At 37.3% G+C, this 21,996-nt stretch overlaps 1 protein-coding gene across 4 annotated transcripts in view; it reads left to right on the top strand.

Annotated features, from left to right (window-relative positions):
• The window catches only part of CEP350 (centrosomal protein 350), a 119,508-nt gene that overhangs the window by 64,486 nt on the left and 33,026 nt on the right, over window positions 1-21,996 (top strand). For all 4 annotated transcript variants that reach the window (XM_008145908.3, XM_054712289.1, XM_054712290.1 and 1 more), the window contains exons 22-28: window positions 684-853; window positions 3,681-3,877; window positions 4,965-5,149; window positions 5,627-5,714; window positions 10,432-10,578; window positions 12,547-12,704; window positions 19,961-20,160. In XM_008145908.3, coding sequence (XP_008144130.2) covers window positions 684-853; window positions 3,681-3,877; window positions 4,965-5,149; window positions 5,627-5,714; window positions 10,432-10,578; window positions 12,547-12,704; window positions 19,961-20,160 — 1,145 coding nt within the window. The remainder of the gene's footprint in view (window positions 1-683; window positions 854-3,680; window positions 3,878-4,964; window positions 5,150-5,626; window positions 5,715-10,431; window positions 10,579-12,546; window positions 12,705-19,960; window positions 20,161-21,996) is intronic.

Raw genomic sequence — 21,996 nt, forward strand, 5'->3', positions numbered from 1 at the left:
CAATTAGAGTTTAGGTAAAGTTTAGAAGAGTAGTTCCAGTAGAGTAGTTGGGGTTGAAGCAGAGTGTGGTAAATTGTGATATTGATGAAAAGTAGGAGGTGGAAATACCAAGTAGAAGTCTCTTTTCAGTAGCTTGGGTCTTTGTTTTTAATATTGTTGTTGTTTTTTAATTGATTTCACAGAGGAAAGCAGAGGGAGAGATAGAAATAAACATCAACGAGAGAGAGAGAGAGAGAGAGAGAGAGAGAGAGAGAGAGAGAATGATTGATCAGCTGCCTCCTGCACTCCCCACACTGGGGATCAAGCCTGCAACCCTGGCATTTGCCTGACCGGGATTCATACTGTGACTTCCTGGTTTTGACGCTCAACCACTGAGCCACGCAGGTTGGGCCAGTAGCTTGGTTTTTAAAATGAAAGAAAATAGGGTGTGAGAGCCTTAGAATAGTGGTTGCCCAGTGTGACTAGTTAAATGTGAAACTTGCCTCTCTCCTATTCATCTTTTCTAAAAGTTTCTTCTCGGGCTTATGTCTACTTACTATTTTTATGCTTTATATTACATCTTTTATCATTTTGTACCTTGATCATAACCTCCATTTCCTTAGCCAAATAATTTTACTTTGAAGTTATCCTTATTTTGTTGCCTTTTTTATTTGTTTGTTTGTTTCTATAATATTCATAAACAGAAGTAGTAGTGGTAGCAGCCATCAAGAAAGTCCTTCAGTTCCATCTTCTAAGGAAAATGAGAAGAAACTTCATGGTGGAAAGACGGAGAGTTCTATTGATGAACAGGTTCAGACTGCTGCGGATGATTCTCTACGAAGTGACAGTGTACCATCTCTTCCTGATGAGAAAGGTAACTTCCTTGCACATATATGTGTAATTACTTGATTTGGGAGGCTTCCAGAACCCTTTAAGATATTTTTATACATTTTATAATGGAAGTAATATCTAGATGTAGCTGTCTATAATTATGACAGCCTTAGCTGATTAAATGAGGTCTTGGTACCTAGAAGTGAGGTGCTGCCATAGCAAATACTAGAAATGTGGTCATGCCTTTAGAATTGTCTAATGAGTAGAGGTTAGAAGTTTTGAGGTACATGCTAGAAAAAGCCTACATTGCCTTGCAGACCTATTGGTAGGAATATGGACATTAAAGGTGATTCTGATGAGCCCAGCTGGTGTGGCTCAGTGGCTGAGTGTAAACCTATGAACCAGGAGGTCACGGTTCGATTCCCAGTCAGGGCACATGCCCAGGTTGCGGGCTTGATCCCCAGTAGGGGGCATGCAGGAGGTAGTCGATCAATGATTCTCATCATTGATGTTGCTATCTCTCTCCCTCTCGCTTCCTCTCTGAAATCAATAAAAATTATTTTTTTAAAAGAAGAAATAAAAAGGAAGTTAAAGTGATGAATTTGGGTATTTAGCTGAGGAAATTTCTAAACCAAGTGTTGAAGTCATGGCCTGGTTTCTCCTTATTGCTTAGAGTAAAGTGTGAGAGGAAAGATAAATTGAAGGAATTGTTAAGCAAAAAAGAACTAGAACTTGAAGATTTGGAAAACTCTCAGCCTATCCATATTGTAAAAAATGAGAAAACATGTTCTGGAGAGAACGCCAAGGGTGTAACTTGACAATCACCCCATAAAGAGATTACCCCTGGATTTAATCAGCCATCTCAACAGAAGCCAGGACTATATGCCAGCAGAGACACTGCTAATTTGGATTGAAGGGCAAGAGAAGGGATGCAATTTAGGAAGACTTTCAAACTTCTGGGGTTCCCCTGGATAAGACAGTAGAGCTACCCAGCTGTGAACATGCCTTATCCTTCAAGAAAATAGAAGACTGATCCTGAGGTTGATTTATATATCAGCAGGGTAGCCCCTGCCACTACAGGCTCAGAGCACGAAGGCCCAAGTATAAGGCTCTCCACTCATTGGTTTCAGAGGGTGGGGCCACCTCCTTGGTTTCATTGTCCAGGCTGCCCCTGCTCAGGGCCTCGGGAGCAAAGCCTATGCCAGTGGCCGAGTGGGTGCAGCTACCACTCAGGGATGAGGGGGCAAGGCCATTCTGGTGGGTGTGGAAAGCATGACTGCCACCTCTGCGGGCTTGAAGGGCAAAGCATCGAGCCAAGGGTGATTATTTTTGAGCCTTAAAATCTAATGGAATTTGCCTTGCTAGATTTTGGATTTGCTGGAGACCTACTACCCCTTTCTTCTTTTGATTTTTCCCTTTTGGAATAGGACTGACTGTCTATTCTACACTTATCCCACCATTGTGTTTTGAAGCATATAACTTGCCTTGCTTCACAGGTTCGTAGCTAGAAAGAAATTTTGCCTTGGGAAACATTGAGTTTTACCCATATCTAATTAGATGACATTTAGATGGGACTTTGAATGTGTAGTTGATGCTGGAATGGGTTTGGAGGCCCTTGGGATGGGGTGAATGTATTTTGCAAGCAAGAAGGAATGAATTTTGGGGAGCCAGAAGATGGAATGTTAGGGACTGAATTCTCTGCAAAATTTCTAAAAGGACTCCTAAAGTTCAACAACCCAATTAAAAAATGAATAGTCACTTCATTGGAGAAAATATACAAATGTCAACTGGACATAGGAAAGGTATTTAATATCATGTGTCATTAGGAAAAATGAAAATTCAATCACAACGAGATACTACAACATACCTGTTAGAATGGCTAAAATCCAAAAAACTGACAACAAATGTGTGGCAAGAATGCAGAGCAACAGGAGTTTGCTTGCATTCATTGCTGATGGGAGTACAGAATGCTACTTTGGAGACAGTATTTTATAAGGACTCAGCAATCATGTGCCTAGGTATTTACCCAAGTGACTTAAAAACGTATGTCTACACAAAAACCTATCACTAATGTCCATAACACTGTTGTTCTTATTTGCTAAAAACTGGAAGCTACAAGATGTTTTATGAGGGGAATGGGTAGACTGGTAAATCTATACAACGGAATATTAGTCAGTGATTAAAAGGGAGAAGCTATTGCTTCATGCAACAACATGGTTGCATTTTAAGTGAATTTTACTAAGTGAAAGAAGCAAGCCCCAAAGATTACATATTGTATGATTTCATTTGTATGAAATTCTGGAAAAGGCAAAACTACAGGGATGGAAAACAATGGTTCCCAGGTGTTAGGTGGAAGAAGAATGATTGACTACAAAGTGGATACATAGCACAGGAGAACTTTCAGTGTGAAACAACTGTTATGTAAGGTATTGCATGTTCATATAGTTGTATGCACTGTCTGGTGCTATGCATCTATCAAAACCTAGAATCGTACATCACAAAGAGTAAACTAAACATACACATCAGCCACACTAAACACCCCTCCTCCCTACCCCCTGTACCAGGATAGAATGTAGCCTATGACCATTTCTCAATTTTCTATAGGGTATTAGTTTTCTAATTGATTTATAGGAGCTCTTTGTAAATTAAGTACATTACACTTTTACCATATTTCCTGTACTAATATTAGATATTTTAGAGTTCTTTACTTGTTTGTAAAATAAGTGAATTTTGTTTATTTCATGCTTACTGCTAGTGATTAGTTATATGAGTTTATTATATTATCTCATAAAGAGGCAGCAACTGCCACTAATTGAGTACCTACTGAAAACTGTTATAATGATAAAATCTACTGCTTCATATTCTTTTAGATTCAGCTTCTATTGCAACAGAATATTCCCTGAAATTTGATGAATCCATGACAGAAGATGAAATAGAAGAAAAATCATTTCGATCTTTACTGCCTTCTGAGAGTCATCGCAGATTTAATATGGAAAAGAGAAGAGGCCATCATGATGACTCTGATGAAGAAACTTCCCCAGAAAAGACTACACTGTCTTCTGCCAAGGTGGGTTTCAGTGTGCCCATAGAGATCCTTCATAAGTAGTTGTGAATGCGTTCTCTCAAAGTTGTGAAGATACATTTTGTACTTGAACTCAGTTGTTAGCTATCAAAATGATTTTCCTAAGATACCAATTTTATGTTACATTTTTGTTATAAAATTAGGCTTTGCCTTCCTTACAAAGTAGAATACAACCTTATTCCTAAGGCCTTTGAGTGTCTGAGCCAGAGTTATCTCTTTAGCTTTTTTACTTGTTCCACTCTTAAAAAATTTAATTTCATTTAAAAATTTATATGTATGTCATTCTAAAATGTAAACCTTGTGGATAATAAAGACAAATTCTTACTATGTTTATATCACTGGGGAGGTACAGGCCCTACAGTGGTTGTTTGTTAAAATTCAATGGCTGGCTGCCCTAGCTGGTTTTGCTCAGTGGATAGAGCGTCGGCCTGTGAACTGAAGGGTCCCAGGTTTGATTCTAGTCAAGAGCACATGCCTGGTTTGTGTGCTCGATCCCCAGTGGGGGGCGTGCAGGAGACAGCCAATCAATGATTCTCCCTCGTCATTGATGTTTCTATCTCTCTTTCTCTTCCTCTCCCTTCCTCTCTGAAATCAATAAAAATATATTTTAAAAAAATTTAATGGCTGAATAAATTAGCAGATGAATGTTACTCCCTCTCGTGCCTTTTGTGAATAATATTTTCTACATAGTTGTCAATATTTTTAAAAAAAGTTTTTATTGATTTCAGAGAGGAAGAGAGAGGGAGAGAGAGAGATAGAAACATCAGTGATGAGAGAGAATCATTGATCAGCTGCCTCGTGCATGCCCCCTACTGGGGATTGATCCTGCAATCCAGGCACATGCCCTGACTGGGAATTGAACTGTGACCTCCTGGTTCATAGGTTGACGCTCTATCACTGAGCCACACCAGCTGGGCTGTTGGCAACATTTTTAATTTATTTAAATTTTTAAATTTATATAATATTTTATAAGTGCATGCCTCTTTTTTTTCTGCATACCTCCTTTAATGAAGTTAATTATGTTCCAAAAGGTTTAGATGATGATAAATTCAAAGTAAACTCTCTGTATTAGGAGCTGAGCATGCCATTCTCAGGAGGACAAGATAGCTTTTCTAAGTTTACTATGGAGATGGTTCGACAGTATATGAAAGAAGAGGAAATGAGGGCAGCTCACCAGTCTTCACTTCTGCGTCTCCGTGAAAAAGCCTTGAAGGAGAAAACTAAGGCTGAATTAGCCTGGCTAGAGCATCAGAAAAAGTAAGTTCTTTCAGTGAGCATAGTTTTCACTGTTTAATTTCTCTCATTAAAACCAAATGCTTTGTTTTTAAAGATGATTTTGTTCCTTCATTTAATTTGATTTGATCAACCCAATTTCACAAGCTAGAAATATGGCCACCATATTTGAATCATGTTGCTTTTAAGACCTTCTACTCATGTAACACTTTCTTTGCATTTCTCTTTTTTCACTTAACTGATTCTTATGTTGTTATTTTATACTTAATTTCCTTATTATATTGTAAATTTCTTAAAACTTTTTTCTCTTTAAAGAACACAATCTAGTTTGCGTATATTGCTTGTGCAGTGAAATAATTGTTGGGATAGCAATTGCTGCATGCAGCAACTGTTTTCCCCATTTGAAAATGTTTAATTGGTTTAGAGACTTTAGTGGTTGAAATTATTGACATTAGAATAGAAATTTAATCTAATCTTTGTCTTGATGGGAAATATTTGTAGACATCTCCGAGACAAAGGAGAAGATGATAAAATGCCCCCACTTCGGAAGAAACAGCGTGGCTTGCTCTTAAAGTTGCAGCAAGAAAAGGTATGTTAGGAAAAAGACTACTGTAAGAGAACTTATCATAAGGCAAGTTAGATGTGGAATCTACTATTTTGCCTAATCTCTTTTTCTTATTATGTTGAGATTTAATTGATATTCACTACTGTTTATGCCTATACTACTATAATTACAAGAGTTGCTTGGTAGTGTACTATATTTCTCCAAATTAGGATTACGAGTCACTGGTGACTTAATACAATATAGCAGCAATTTTCAACCTGTGTGCTGCAAGAATTTTTAAAGCATGTAATACCTGACTAGTTATTGACCTCTTTCCTTTAGATTGCCAAATGAAAAAATGACAACAGCCAACACAATAGCCATCCAGTGTTCTTGAATCAAAATTATATACCTTTTTTTTTATAGACTGGCAAAAAATAAATGTTTTGGCGTGTAGCAGAATTTTAGTAATTAGTTTATGTGTACCAGGAAATGAAAAAATTTGAAAATCACTGCAGTATAGAATCAAATCTTCTGCCTTCATTTAGTATGTAAAATAAAATAGTCTTTTGAAATGCATATTTTAAAAAAAATAAGGTATTTATAAGAGTTTATTTAGATTAATATATTTTAGTCACTGTTTTCCCAAATAGATATCTAAGGCATATTAATTACAAGTTGACAAATATTTTGGTTTAGTGGACTCAGAAACACCTGGGATGTGAATCTTGGAGAGGCAGCATGGTGTAGTGCTTAAAAATTCAGCTCTAGAGTCAGATTGCCTGGGTTAAAATCCGAAGTCTACCAATATTAGTTTCATAACTTAGGACAAGTTACTTAACTTCTTGGTGCCTCAGTTTCCTTATCTGTCAACTGAGGATAATACTGATAATATACTTTGCAGGGTTGTTGGGAGGAATAAGTGAATTAATACATATAATAAACTTAGAACAGCCCTTGGCACACAGTAAGTGCTCAATAAATGTTAGTTGTTATTACTTGAATTCTAGCTTTGTCACTCGCAATTGTTTAATCATAGTCAAGTTTAAGCAACTCTGTAAGACTTAAGTTCCTTTTCTGTAGGAGTGAGATTATATAGACTTCATATGGTGGTTGTGAGGACTGAATGCAATAACATATGTAAATATATTTCATATTGCCTGGTCAGTATGGGATCAATAGATTCTAGTTTTCTTTTCCCTTATTGACCTGTTGCCAGTTACTACTTTGTTAGATGGTCAATGAACTTAATCATTTGAGTTATATGTTGGATTACTTCTTAAATAACCTTTTTTTTTTTTTATTTTTTTAGTTTACCTAGGAAATAGGATTGCAAGAAATTATAAGTAACAAATTGTTAATGTCTTTATTATGCTTATTTTTATTGACAAGAAAACAGATTAAAACATTTTTGAAAAAAGGACAATCTATGTTAAATTTTAACATTTATTAACAGCGAAGTGTATCATCTTTTCCTCACTTAATTAGCAATAGAGAGCTTAATAATATCCTGTGTAGAGAGAGTTTGGTGCAATGTAGTCTTACATGTTTTTGGTGGCTTTTAAGTGGAGACAATTCTGTTTTGAAAGAAAATTTAAAACTTTTAAGGGTAGTTTTTTTTTTTCTCTCCTTCCCCCTCTCCCCTTCTCCCCCTCTCCTTCTCTTTCCCCCTCCTCCCACTCTCCCCCCTCTCTCCCTCCTCTCATCCCTCCCTCCACCTCTCACCACCCTTCCACTCTCTCCCCCTTTCTCTCTCTCTCATTAAAGAAAAAACAAAACAAAACAAAAAAACTTTTAAGGGTAAAAAAAACAAAACAAATCTTTTAAGGGCAATAAAATAATTCATCCTCTTTGACTTATTTGTCTTATTTTTTTGGAGTCTCTACTAAAGAAATAATCCATAGTATGAAACAATTATAAACATTTAAGCAGTGTTAGTGATAGTAAAAAATTATAAGGAACTTATACTAGAAAATGTGAAGGGCATATTAAGTGTAAAAAGGGCAGATGAAATTATAGTCTGTTGTAATTATAATTATTTAAAGGATTATGTTAAATTATTTTAGATAGATGAAGTTATGTGACTTGTTTTTCCTTTTTCAATATTTACTAAGTTTTCAATGTTATTACTTTTTAAAAAATAAATCTTTATTGTTCAGATTATTACAATTGTTCCTCTTTTTTCCCCCATAGCTCCCCTCCATCCGGTTCCTACACCACCCTCTGCCCTTATTTCCCCCACTGTCCTCATCCATAGGTGTACGATTTTTGTCTAGTCTCTTCACGCACCCCCCACACCCCTTGCCCCCCAAGAATTGTCAATCCACTCCCTTTCTATGCCCCTGATTCTATTATATTCACCAGCTTATTCTGTTCCTCAGATTTTTTATTCACTTGATTTTTAGATTCACTTGTTGATAGATATGTATTTATTGTTCATTTTTATCTTTACCTTTTTTTCTTCTTCCTCTTCTTAAAGAATACCTTTCAGCATTTCATATAATACTGGTTTGGCAGTGATGAACTCCTTTAGCTTTTTCTTATCTGTGAAGCTCTTTATCTGCCCTTCAATTCTGAATGATAGCTTTGCTGGGTAGAGTAATCTTGGTTGTAGGTTATTGCTATATTCATCACTTTGAATATTTCTTGCCACTCCCTTCTGGCCTGCATAGTTTCTGTTGAGAAATCAGCTGACAATTGTATGGGTGCTCCCTTGTAGGTAACTAACTGTTTTTCTCTTGCTGCTTTTAATATTCTCTCTTTGTCTTTTGCTCTTGGCATTTTAATTATGATGTGTCTTGGTGTGGTCCTCTTTGGATTCCTTTTGTTTGGGGTTCTGTACTTGTAAGTCTATTTCTTTCACCAGGTGGGGGAAGTTTTTTGTCATTATTTCTTTAAATAGGTTTTCAGTATCTTGCTCTCTCTCTTCTTCTGGCACCCCCATAATTCTGATGTGGGTACGCTTGAAGTTGTCCCAGAGGCTCCTTACACTATTTCATATTTTTGGATTCTTTTTTCCTTTTTGCTTTTCAGGTTGGGTGTTTTTTGCTTCTTTGTATTTCAAATCTTTGACTTGATTCTTGCGATCCTCTAATCTGCTGTTGGATCTCTGTATATTATTCTTTATTTCAGTCAGTGTATGCTTAATTTCTAGTTGGTCCTTTTTCGTATCCTCGAGAGTCTCACTAAATTTATCAGCCTTTTCTAGAAAATTCTTGAAAAACCTTATAACTGTGTTTTTGAACTCTATATCCAGTTGTTTGCTTTCCTCCATTTCTTTCATTTGTGACCTGTTTGTCTCCGCATTTTCGCTGCTTCCCTGAGTTGATAGAGTGGCTTTGTGTGCTAGGTGTCCTATAGGGCCCAGTGGCTCAGCCTCCCCAGTTACCTGAGGTGAATACTCTTGGTGCACCCCTCTGTGGGCTGTGTGCACAGTCTTGTTGTAGTTAAGCCTTGATTGTTGTTGGTATCACTGGGAGGAATTGACCTCCAGGCCAATTGGCTATGAGGATCAGCTGTGTCTACAATGGGAGAACTTCTGTGCTGGAGACATCCTTATGAGACAAGACTTGCTTGAGTGGGGCTTTGGTGCTCACTGAGTCTGCCCCCTGAGTGTGTCCCTTATGTATCTGAGGAGTTGTAATCTGGATGGTCCTACTCTGACCCCTGGGTACACTGGCTCTTGGATCTCCAAGGAGGTGCTAATTTAGCCTCTTCCTGAGGCCACCCAGCAGGAGGTATGGATAGATCTGCAGATTCCTCTTCTTTGTTTGGGTTTTGGAGGTGCCCAGATGAGGCCAATGCAAGCTGCTGTGGGGCCTTGGGCCTTCTTTTGGATATTCTGGGTCTCACTGACTCAGCTGCAGTTTGTTAGGTAAGTTTAGAATTCAAAGGACCAGACCATTCATATGCAAAAGCCTCTGCGCTCCGCTTGAATGGGTTGGGATCTCAGGGTAGAGCAAACAGCAATGGCTTCCTGTCAGCCCTTCCCTAAGAGGCCCCTGGGTCTCAGTGTCCTGCTGTAATCGCTGCAAGCACCTCTGAGAGAAAGCCGCCCTCGAGTTTCGCCCGCTGCCAGACAGTCCCGTTTTTCCCTGTATGAATCTGGGTCCCCAGTGTCTCACCTGGAACTGGAGTTCAGAGCAGTCGGGAGCTTTTGTCTCCCCCCCCCCGATTGAGAAAGCCAGCCGCATACTCAGTTGCCAGCCCTATCCGCGTGCGCGCGCTTCCGTACCTCTGCCTTCCGCAGCTCCTCTGAGTCTCAGTGTGCTTTTCTCTTTCCTGACAGTCCAGTTTCTCCCCGTATGAGTCTGGGTCCCCAGAGTCTCGCCTGGAACTGGAGTTCAGAGCAGTCGGGAGCTTTTGTCTACCTCCCGATTGAGAAAGCCAGCCACCTACTGAGTTGCCAGCCCTTCCTGCGTGCGCGCCTTAGTACCTCTGCCTTCCGCAGCTCCTCTGAGTCTCAGTGTGCTTTACTCTTTCCTTCTAGTTGTAGAATTTCCACTCAGCCAGCCTTCCTGTTGTTCTGGATGATGTCCGTTTTATCTTTTAGTTGTAGTTTTGAAATAGTTGTGCGAGGCAGCAGTTCAGGTGTTTACCTATGTCGCCATCTTGGTTTCTCTCTCAATGTTATTACTTTTATCTTGAAATACTGTATATGTTTATTCTTATTAAATGTGATGATTGGATTTTCTTTTTAAAATATTACTTTGGACCTTTCTCCTCCAAATCTCAGTGCCTCTCCTAACTCTTTAAACCTTAGGCAGAAATTAAACGTCTTCAAGAAGCCAATAAGGCAGCTCGGAAGGAAAGACAACTGATTCTTAAACAGCAGGAAGAGATAGAAAGGATCCGACAGACCACCATAAAACTGCAGGAGAAGTTAAAGTCTGCAGGGGAAAATAAATTGGTAAATCACATGAAATTATTTCTTTGTTTTTGGCCTCATGCTGCTTGCTAATACCTAGCCCTGCCTCATTTTCTGATACGATGGGTACCCTTATTCTAGCACTGTGATACATGATGAACTAGGGCCCTGGTCGGCAAACTGCAGCTCGCGAGCCACGTGTGGCTCTTTGGCCCCTTGAGTGTGGCTCTTCCACAAAATACCATGGCCTGGGCGAGTCTATTTTGAAGAAGTGGCGTTAGAAGAAGTTTAAGTTTAAAAAATTTGGCTCTCAAAAGAAATTTCAATCGTTGTACTGTTGATATTTGGCTCTGTTGACTAATGAGTTTGCCGACCACTTAACTAGGGTGAAGTTTTATGTATGTGCCTTTTTGTACAGTGACAGTATTTTTTTTTTTTTGCTGTGGAATATTCAAGTTTTGAAAGGGACACATGGCTCATATATTAGTTTTAAAATGTTTTCCATTTATGAACTCAGTTGAAACAGAGAACCTTGTTATTTCTCATAAATCCAGATACATTCCTTTGAATTAATGAGACTGTTTTTGCTATTTATATGAAACTTATTTCAGCTATTCAATCCTACCTAGTAATAGACAAATATGCAAATTGACCGTACCTTCGCTATGCCCGCGATTGGCCAGGAGGCGCAGGGGGGGGGGGCGGGACTCGGTGTGGCCAGGGTGGCCGATTGGGCTGGCGGGACGCTGAGCTCGCGTCGCCAGCGCGGCTCGAGCTCAGCGTCTGCGCCATGGCTGTGCTGCGGCACAGAAGGGGCCTCTGGGGCAGCGAGCTCATGTCCCACCGGGGACCATCAAAAGTGGGGGAGCTGGGTGCCTGTCCGCTCAGGCACCAGGCCTTTCAGAAGCCTCCGCCACACCAGAGGCTTCTGTAAGGCCTGGTGCACCAGCGGACAGGCACCCAGCTCCCCCGTGATCGAAAGCGAAAGCGTGTAGGGGACCCTACACGTGCATGATTCAATCATGCACTGGGCCTCTAGTGTTAATATAATGATATATAATTCAGGAGAGATACAGACTATGTTCTCTGGGAATCCCACCTCGCTCTGGGTTCATGATTTGTCATGTCCCACTGGACATCCCCATTGCCCGACTTGGGCTCTTATTTTCCACTTAGGCCACTCTCCTGCATTAGATGCTCTTCATCCCATTCAGGTTGGGACACCTCACTTTCAGCCCCTTTGTCTTTCTCCACCTTGTTCTGTTCCATCTAATGATTTTAGGACTGAATCGTTCAGGATGGAGAAGGCCTCTGCTTTGTTTGTATTGTTCATAAAATAAAAAGTCATGATTGTTCCTACCCAGCTTCCAAAAAAAGTAGAGAATAAATGATTATTTGTAGGAAAGACTTACTAAGCAATTAAAGTTTTATTTTTGTTCATTAGGTATAATATATTGATTAAACCAATGGTTCCTAAATGTTTTATTATAAACTTTTTAATTTGTAAAAAACATTGTTTTCTATAAGGAATATTTAAAGAAAAAGATCTATCCATTAGTATGATTAAAATAATTATGTGTTCCCTTCATTGTTTGTGTCTGTGCATATGTTTTATATAGTTATAATATGTGTAATTTTATATTCCTTTTGAGGAATATATATAATTTTTATATATATTAAATTAGAGAGGACATTTAGATACCAGATTACTAACAGCAGAAGTTTTTTAAATTTTTTTTTTACTTCTTAAAAAAATATTACACTTTGTGAAAAAAAAATTACACTTTGTGATTATTATAAATATATGTAAAATACACAGTACATATAACTTATATTTTAACCAGTTTTAAATATGTGATATAATTTTGTCTTCTAAGTAATACCATAATTTCAGCTATTTTACAAATACTGTTTTGGATATAAACTTAATTTTGAAATGACAGTATTTATGATCACTTTGAGATCTTGAATTTCGGTAAAAGTGTAATACTTTATCCCCCTTCTTTGTAGGACTCTCATAGTGATGATGATACAAAGGATAATAAGGCAATTAGTCCTGGTCCAACTGACGTGGAGACCCGAAGTCCTTCCCCCATTTCCATCTCCAGCAGTGAAACTAGCAGCATTATGCAGAAACTGAAGAAAATGAGAAGCCACATGGATGAAAAGTAATTCATTTTCATAAATAGTTCCTGTTTTCATTGAAAGTAGCATTAAAAAATATTTTTAATGTACTTCATTAGATTAGTTTGATATAACATAGTATTTTATGGATTCAGTAGCATTTTAGTAGTCTACAAGTTAGTTAACTATAGATCTGATTTATAAAGCAAATATTCTTATTTCTAATATAGCCAGCTTTCTTATTTTTAAAATCAAAAGTAGTATTTGTACATATACCTATGACAATGTTTTCTCCTTTCTTTTACTAAAAGTTATGAGTAAGTGTGAAATTTGTACTTTCTCTGAAATCTGAGGACAGGTCTACTGACTTGGGGAAGCAATTAATTAATGGTATGTCCTGAAATCTTATCCTGTGGCTTCTGACAACTCTCAGGCTTATTCCAATAGAAGAGAGAAATTTAACCTTGTGAGTAGATGTGGATTGCTCAATTGAAACTACGAAGACTGAAATTCTCCTGGGATGTTGAGTGATTTGTTACTCTCATTCTTTTAAAACATTTCTAAGTATTAGTTTTTAAAGGCTCTTTTAAAGAAGCTACTTAAATGTAGCTCAGTTGTATGTCCCCTTTGACCATGTAAAAGAACATTTATGTGAGAATTTACTCTCTTTGGTGTACATTTCAGTAATATGTAAATTAGCTGCTAGTGGACCCTGTTTTTGATTAAAGAAGAACCTCTACCTTCTTTAAATATGGAAGAAGACCCATAACAAATTTTTGTTGATTGCCATTTTATTTTAAGTTAGCAATTTGAACCACAGGTTGAACTTAAGTTGTATCTTGATATCCTTTGGCAAGTGTACCACACATCACTAAATGTAATAATGCTCTGTATTCATAATTATGCTCTATATTCAAAATAATGCTCTACATTCATTAAATCAACCTATGATTTAATTAGTTTCTGAACAACTAAGGTGTTGTAAGTCAAATCTTAATAACTATAGGTGCAGTGTTATACATTGGCACATCATTGCTTTAGTTAAAATTGCATTTCTTTCTTTAAAAAATATGTTTTTATTGATTTTTTTTTTTAGAGAGAGAGCAAGGGAGAGGGATAGAGAGAAACATTGATGAGAGAAAAACATCATCAACTGGCTGCCTCATTCACACCCCCTACCAGGGATCAAGCGTGAAACCCAGGCATGTGCCTGACCAGTAATCAAACCAGCAACCTCAATGCTTAACCACTGACCCAAATCAGCCTGGCTGAAATTGCATTTTAAAACTTAATATTGGCATTTCATAACTTAAAAATACCCGAGTTGATTATAAAAATAAGTTTAAAAATAAATACAAATTTAAAAAATGTAAGGGGGTAAAACCAAATATTCATCAATGTGTAAGTATTCCTTTTGGATGATTTCCATGGAATAGACTAATTAAGGCTTTTTCAAATAGAAATTTATTGAAATCCTATATCATAAAAGGCCAATATGCAAATTGACCGGACAGCAGAATGACCGGTTGCTATGATGCGCACTGACCGCCAGGGGGCAGACACTAAACGCAGGAGCTGCCCCCTGGTTGTCAGTGTACTCCCACAGGGGGAGTGCCACTCAGCCAGAAGCTGGACTCATGGCTGGCGAGCGCAGTGGCTGTGATGGGAGCTTTTCCTGCCTCCTCAGCAGTCAGACATCCCCTGAGGGCTGCCGGACTGCGATAGGACGCAGGCCAGGATGAGGGACCTCCCCCCACCCCAGTGCTCAAATTTCATGCACTGGGCCTCTAGTACAAAATAATATTGAATGTAAACTGCAATTGAAAAATAAATTTATTTAGTGAAGGCAAAACAAAACCAAAAAATATTTATGGTATTGCCTGACTAATATTGAAATCTTTACCATATATGATGAATTTAAAAAGTTAAGGATTTAACTTGCAAGGGAAGGCTTTTGATATTTAATTAAAGAAGATATTTTAGTTAGAATTTTAAAGAATGTAACACATATTGCCTTAAATTAGAAATATAATTTTTATAGAGAAGATTCTAGACTGAGTGTAGTAGTTGAATAAATCCTGATAGTCTGTTAATATATTTTTATTTTATTTATTTTCTAGATAGGAATAATATACCTATCTTATTTTATTTATTTAAGTACTAGAGGCCCGGTGCATGAAAATTCATGCACTGGAAGGGGGTCCCTCAGCCCAGCCTGCCCCATCTCACATTCTGGGAGCCCTCAGGGGCGGGAGGCCACCTGGCAATCAGGGGAAGGCGACGCCCCATCACACTTCTGCTGCTGCCACTGCTGGCAGCGCAAGCTTCAGCCGGCCCTGGTTACCTGAGCCTCGGCCGGCCCTGGGCAGCTGGGCAGCTGCCATCTGAGGCTTGCCTGCACCTCGGGTCAGCCCTGGGCGGCTGGGGGGCTGAGGGGACTGGGGGACTTTGGAGTCAGGCGCACAGAGCGGCCTCATGCCTGCTGCCCCGGTGGGGCTGAGGGGACTGGGCACCGCCATCTTTGAGGGCGGGGCAGTCAATTAGCATATTCCCTTATTGGCTGTGGGTGCCACCATCTTTGAGGGCGAGGCAGTCAATTAGCATATTCCCTCATTGGCTGTGGGTGCTGCCATCTTTGCAATGGTGTGAGTGTCAATTAGCATATTCCCTCTTTATTAGATAGGATATGCAAATTATTAGATAATGTTAAGTAATTGAATAGAATTTTCTATAGGAAAAAAATACTAGACTGCATTTTCTTTTATGTCAGTTATCTTATCCTCATTTATCTTTCTTTTTGAATATCATTAAGAATGTTTTAAGGACTAGGGGAGGTAGAAGATAATATTGGGGGGATAAATGGTGATGGAGACTTGACTTGGGTTGGTAAACACACAATACAGTATATAGGTGATATAGAATTGTACACCTGAAACCTATATAATTTTATTAACCAATGTCACCCCAATAAATTCAAGAAAAAAAGAGAGGGAATGCTTAGGGACTTGAAAGAATTAATCCATTTTCAAATTTAAAACATTTTATTTTTACTTATAACAATATAAAATTAATGAATCCTAGAGGCAGAAAGAATTTTAAAATGATTTAGGATATTAGATTTTTATTTAATATTTTCAGAACCAAATGATTTGAGAACTGGTTGTTTCATTTAAAAATTTAGATCCTAATTTTGCTCTTTCAAATTATATGATTTTATAATATGTTGGGACAATCTATAGTTATAATAGCTCAGTGGAGGTGAGGGGAGAGGTTCTCATGTCACATGGCCTAGCAGTTTGTTGTATTAAAAAAGTGTGAGGAGATACTTGAATAAAGAAAGAAAGAACCATAAAATGCTGTTACTAGAAGGGTTTTTAGGGAAGTCATCTAATATAGTCCCTTAGTTTTACATGAAGGAATGATGCCCACAGAGATTAAGTAACTGGTCCCAGGTCACACACACATTAAATGGCAGAGCTGGAACTGGAACCCTGCTCTCTGAACTTTAGCCAACTAAAGTTAAAGTTGAATTAAGTTGGCCTATCTGCTTTTAACCTCAGAATTTTAAAAAAAACTACATTGATGACTTAAAGTTATCTAAGTAGAAACTGAGCCTTCTAAATAGTATTTATTGAAACTGGAAAAAGACCCATTGGCTGATTGCTGGAGTTGAATAGCTGCATAGCTCAAATTTAGAGTGTGAAAGTGTGACTTTAAAAATGACTCAATTACTCATGAATTTCTTAAGATTAAACATTATCTTCTATATTCTATATATATAAAAGCCTAAGCAACTGTTCAACCAGTCAACCAGTTGCTATGACGTGCACTGGCCACCAGAGGGAAGACGCAATGCAGGAGCTGCTCCCTGGTGGTCAGTGCACTCCCACAGCGGGAGCGCTGTGCAGCTGAACGACGGGTGCCAGATGCAGGCCTCAGGGCTGGCCACCGCAGCCCAGAGACCACAGTGGAGCGGCAGTGAGCCTACTGAGTGGCAGTGGCAGGCACAGTGGGGCCAGGATGAGCAGGAGTGGCAGGCGGCCTTGAACTGCCAGTTTCGGCCCGATCCCCACAGGCCACGCAGAGGGAACCCACTAGGAACATAATAATCTCCATACTCTATTAAATCTATTATACATCTAATCCTAGTACATTTTTCTTACTATCAGAGGCCTTGTTGGGGTGATGCCTTAACAACAACTATAAAGTGTATTAGTAGCATTTTCTATTAGTGGTCATTTATGTCTCCATAAATCACAAATTTTATTTCTTGTGTAGCATCTTGAAGGATTGTTAAATCTAGTGTGAAATACTGTGCTTTTCTCTCAACTTTAGTTTATTTAGCTTTTAAAAGATAATCTTTATTTCTAAAATGTACATATATTAAATAAGGAACATATATGTTCTGGGAAGAAGTTCTAACTTTAAGTTAAACTTTTCTTATACTATTTCTTTATTTTTCTGTTAGCCCTTTCTTCTGTTGTTCATTTCTAACCTAGAGCTTTTGAATATGCTTAATCTTTACAAATGAAGAAAAAGATCACTATTTGTTTTAATAGAGAAAATTATCCTTTATTGGCTGGACAAAAAAATTAAATTGTATCTTTTTACAGTTTATTTCACATGTTTCAATATTCTACTTTTTGTACTAGGTCATGCATGCATTTAGCGGTTATACACTTAATAAGAGGGTGGGTGAAATTTGAGTGTTATGAATAGATTTTTTTTTGGACCTTTTTGCCAAGTAAATGTGTTTTCGCATAGTATTTTGATAATTGGCATCAAAATAAGTTTATTATATGTTCTTGCATTAAAGAATGGCAAGGAAGATTGCAGTGTCTTAATGAAATTTGAAAAAAATATTTTTCCTCAAACTTTGGTGCAGAAAATCAAGGCAATCCAGGTGTGTGTGTATGTGTGTGTGTGTGTGTGTGTAAATGAAAGGGAGGTGAAATACTAAGTTGTATACAGAAAACAGACTTAAGATAGTCTGTTTCCTAAAAATATATATATGGGAAAGACTGTGCATACTTTTTAAAATCCAAATGAGTGGCTGGATTTATACCTAGATTTTCTCACTTCTGTGATGTACTGATATTATTCCTTGCCCTTCCAAGGCAATTAATGTTGCCTTGATCCACAAGTTATTGTTGTGTGCATGTGAACAGGAGCATGCTCTGTCAAAGAGAATTAGCCTTTCCAAACTTACTCGACTTATTTATTCTTTCATGTATATAGTGATCTATTTGTTATTTAAAAAGAAGGGAAACTAGTGGATTTTTGCTATTTTTATAACTTTAACATATGTAATTTTCTTACCTTTAACCTTGTGATTGAGCTGTCCACAGCATGATTTTTAAAACTGGAATTAGCTTAGTTTATTCTTAATTATGTGTCCTGATATTTTATAGGATGAATATTGTATTTCAATATTATTATTCAAGTGGGCCTTTGTTAAAAATAAAGCAAGAAACCTCTACCTGGTCCTGTTAGTAGCAGTAAGTTTTGTTGTTGTAGAGGTAAATAGTGTATTTTTTACTATAAGTTGATTTTCTAAATTATATTATTATTTCAAGTTGATCATGATGATAAGATTAAGTAAGGCAAATGTAGTGCTTTTTTGTTTAATTTCAAGCTTAAAATATAAGTACAGATATAAAGTACAAATATAAAGTATTTTTATAAAAGTGACAAAGTACAGATATAAAAATCACTTGCTCAGGATTACATATGTATGTAGAATTGCTGATACATAGGTTCACAGCCATAATTGTACTTTATGCTAAAGCTTATGGGGACATTTATTTAGCTGCAGAATGTACTTCTCATTACTAACAAACAAGTAAATTATTTGAAAGTGTAGATAATGGTTAAGCAACGTGTGAGAAGAAAGGCTCGTTTATTCAGAAATCATTGGTAAGGTCTATAAAAAGTACATGTTTTATGTTTCACACAGAGTATAACTCTTGCTTTAACTGAGTAGCTTATAATGATCTTCAGGAAACATATTAAAAGTTCTTCACTCAGTCTTATGCTTTCCCTTTCTCATTCTTTCTGCCTCTTGATCTCTTGGTTTTAAAATCTTCCTCCTTATTTTGTAGACACTGCTCTCCTGTTCACTACTTCTTCTCTGTCTTTACGTCTCATCACTGGGCCTCTCTCAGTGTCTGTTTTCCCAACCTTCATCCCAAATTCCAGCTGTATATCTACAACCAGTTGGTCAGGTAACTGCACCTTTTTCAGTGCACTCTTTGATAGAGCATGCTCTGTTCTTTCTGTTTGTTTTGTTTGCTTTTTTTCTTTCTTTTTTTTGTTTTGTTTTTTGTTTGTTTGTTTGTCCTAACAGCATAGAGGCCTCTTGTCAAATGTCCCATAGATTTTACCTTTTTGTTTCTACATTAATTTCACATGCTGGCTGTTCAAGAAGTGGAGTGACAGTTCCTGTGCTTTTTATTAAGTGTTTGTTGGATGCATGGGTGCATTTTTGTTGATTAGCTACCCCTGCAGATCTAATTCCACTAATATAAGCAGCCCACCTTTTATTTAGCTGGGGCATCTACATTTGAGGAGGGTTCAAAAAGCTTTTCCTAAATTGGTAATTTCTCCTAATATTTTGGAGCTAAGATATACTGAGCTATTTAATTTCAAAGATCAGGTTAAATTGAGAAATGTGAGGCATTTGGTGCATCCTTTACTCCAGTAAATAAACAGTTATGTTTATATACATTACACATCTGACTGTGGTGCTCAGTGTTTCTCCGTGAAAAACAGAGTAACACCTGACATTGTATCTCCCAGGTAATGGGTACCAAACTCACTATACCTGAGGCAAAACCAGACTGCATTTGAAAAAGGGACATAAACATGTTTTTTGTTTGTTTGCTTGTTTGGGGGCTTTGGGATTTCTTTTGTTGTTGTTTTGGTCTTTGTTGTTTTGCATTTGTGTTTTCTGGCCTGAGCCTTCGGAAAAAATTCCTTATGTCTTCTCTTATGAAAAAGAATCACCTATGAAAAATGAATATATATTATCAATCATGGTTGTGCAGACGTTCTCAAGATTTTTTCCCTGAATTACCATCCTTTTTTCCTTTGCTACTCTTACAATTACAAGTAAAACATAAATTCTCTCATTTTCTAAGTTGACTTACCAAAGCCTCTGTTATCGCAAACTTTTTTTAGAGAAGTAGTGTGAATGTTCTTTCTTACACAGCTTGTTGATAAGGTGCCGAGTGATAGCACTCTCAAAGTGATCTCTGCCTGTACACTTGTTCTCTCACTGTTCTTCATGGTGTGACCATAGGTTTCTGACAAAGAGGGAGCAAAAACTAATGCAACGGCGACAACATGCAGAAGAGCTGCTGGAATGGAAGCGACGTTTAGATGCAGAGGAAGCAGAAATTCGTCAGATGGAAAAACAAGCTTTGGCTGCCTGGGACAAAGAATTAATAAAACCTAAAACTCCTAAGAAAGAATTGGAGGACCAGAGAATAGAACAGAAAGGTAATAAATACTGACTGTATTCAGACTACAAACTAAAGCCTAATATAACGAAAGAGTTACTTCATTATTGTTTAAAAATGTGAATGATTAAGGGTGATGAAGGTCAATATCTACATTTGCTACAGAAATTGGAAAGTTGGGAGAATATTGTGAATAACTTTATGCTAACATACTTGAAATGGGTAAATTCCATGAAATGGAAATAGGGTATTTTATGACCAAGTGGAGTTTAACACATTAAAAAATTGATAATGTGGTGAATGACTTAGACAAATTAAAGGGAAAAAAATCCATGACATCTTAGTGGATTCAAAAAAGGCACTTAATCTAAAATCTAAAAAGCATTTGTAATGAAGCACAAGCCAATCCTAAAACAGACATCATACTTAATGATAAAACATAGAAGGCTTTCCCTCGGGATTTGGAAATAAGACCAAGATGCCTTTTTTTTTTTTTTTTTTTTTTTTTTTAGGGAGAGTGAAAGAGAGAGTGAACGACAGAGAGAAACATTGATTGGTTGCCTCCTGCAGGAGCCTCAACCAAGGCCTGGGCCGGGGAGGAGCCTGCAACCAAGGTACGTGCCTTTGACCAGAATCGAACCCGGGACCCTTTGTTCCACAGGCTGACGCTGTATCCACTGAGCCAAACTGGCTAGGGCCAAAGATGCTTATTTTCACCTAAGGCAGTGGTCGCCAACCTTTCGGACCTCCCGGACCACCAGTGGTCCATGGACCACCGGTTGGCGACCGCTGAGCTAAGGAGTAAAAGGAAAAAGCAAAACTCTCCATTATTACAGATAGAACTATGCACATAGAAAATCTAGCACTCACATGACAGTTATTAGAATTAATAAGTGAGTTTAGCAAGGTTGCTGGATATAAAATTTATAAATAAAACTCAATTGCATATCTATAGACTAGCTGAAATTGGTTAGAAAAATCTAATTTTTAAAAGAAATACCATTTATAATAGAAATAAAAAATATGAAGTACCAAAGAATAAATATAACAAAAAGTATACATGATCGTTGTTTATAAAATTAAGAATTTTATTGAGACATTAGAGAAGACCAAAATAAATGGAAAGCTTTCCATATTCACAGACAGATTCAGTAGCATAAACTTGTTAAGTCTCCCTGAATTTATAGATTCAAGACAATTAAAATCAGAAACCCAGCAAAATTTCTTCATAAAGTTTAATAAGCCCATTTTAAAATTTATATGAAAGAGCATAGGACCAAAAAGCAAAGATACTCACTCCTAAAAAAGAACCACAAAATGCAGGAACTTATTTAACCAGATAGCAGACTTCTAAAAGTATAATAATTTAAACAATATGACATTTGTACAGAGATAGACAAATGGACTATGAAACAGCCCTGAAAAAAAACAACACCCTGCATAAGAAAATTTTACTTTTGACACAGGTAACTTTGCAGACTAGTGAAGAAAGAAGGGACTCTCCAATAAATTTTTGTGGGAGAAAAAAAAATGAAGTTATATAAAAAGATCCATCTCAAGGGGGAAAGAAGCTTGTGTGTGACAAAACTATAGAACTTTTAGAAGACAGTATTAGAGAGGTATTTTTATGACACCCAGGGGAGAGCAAGATTTAGCATGCTATGCAAAACAAAAAACATAAAGGGAAAGATTGGTAAATTCAACTTCAATAAATTAAGAATTTCTGTTCATTAATACACCATAAAGTAAAACAAGCTAAGAGATTTGCAACACATCTGACTGACAAAGGGATAGTATCAAGCATATGTAAGCAACTCCTGTGAGTGAAAGAGAAAATGCCAACTATGTTTAAAAAAAAAGAATAGGCAGCCTGGCC

The sequence above is a fragment of the Eptesicus fuscus genome, chromosome 22 (assembly GCF_027574615.1).
Source record: "Eptesicus fuscus isolate TK198812 chromosome 22, DD_ASM_mEF_20220401, whole genome shotgun sequence".
In the NCBI taxonomy this organism is placed as follows: Eukaryota; Metazoa; Chordata; class Mammalia; order Chiroptera; family Vespertilionidae; genus Eptesicus; species Eptesicus fuscus.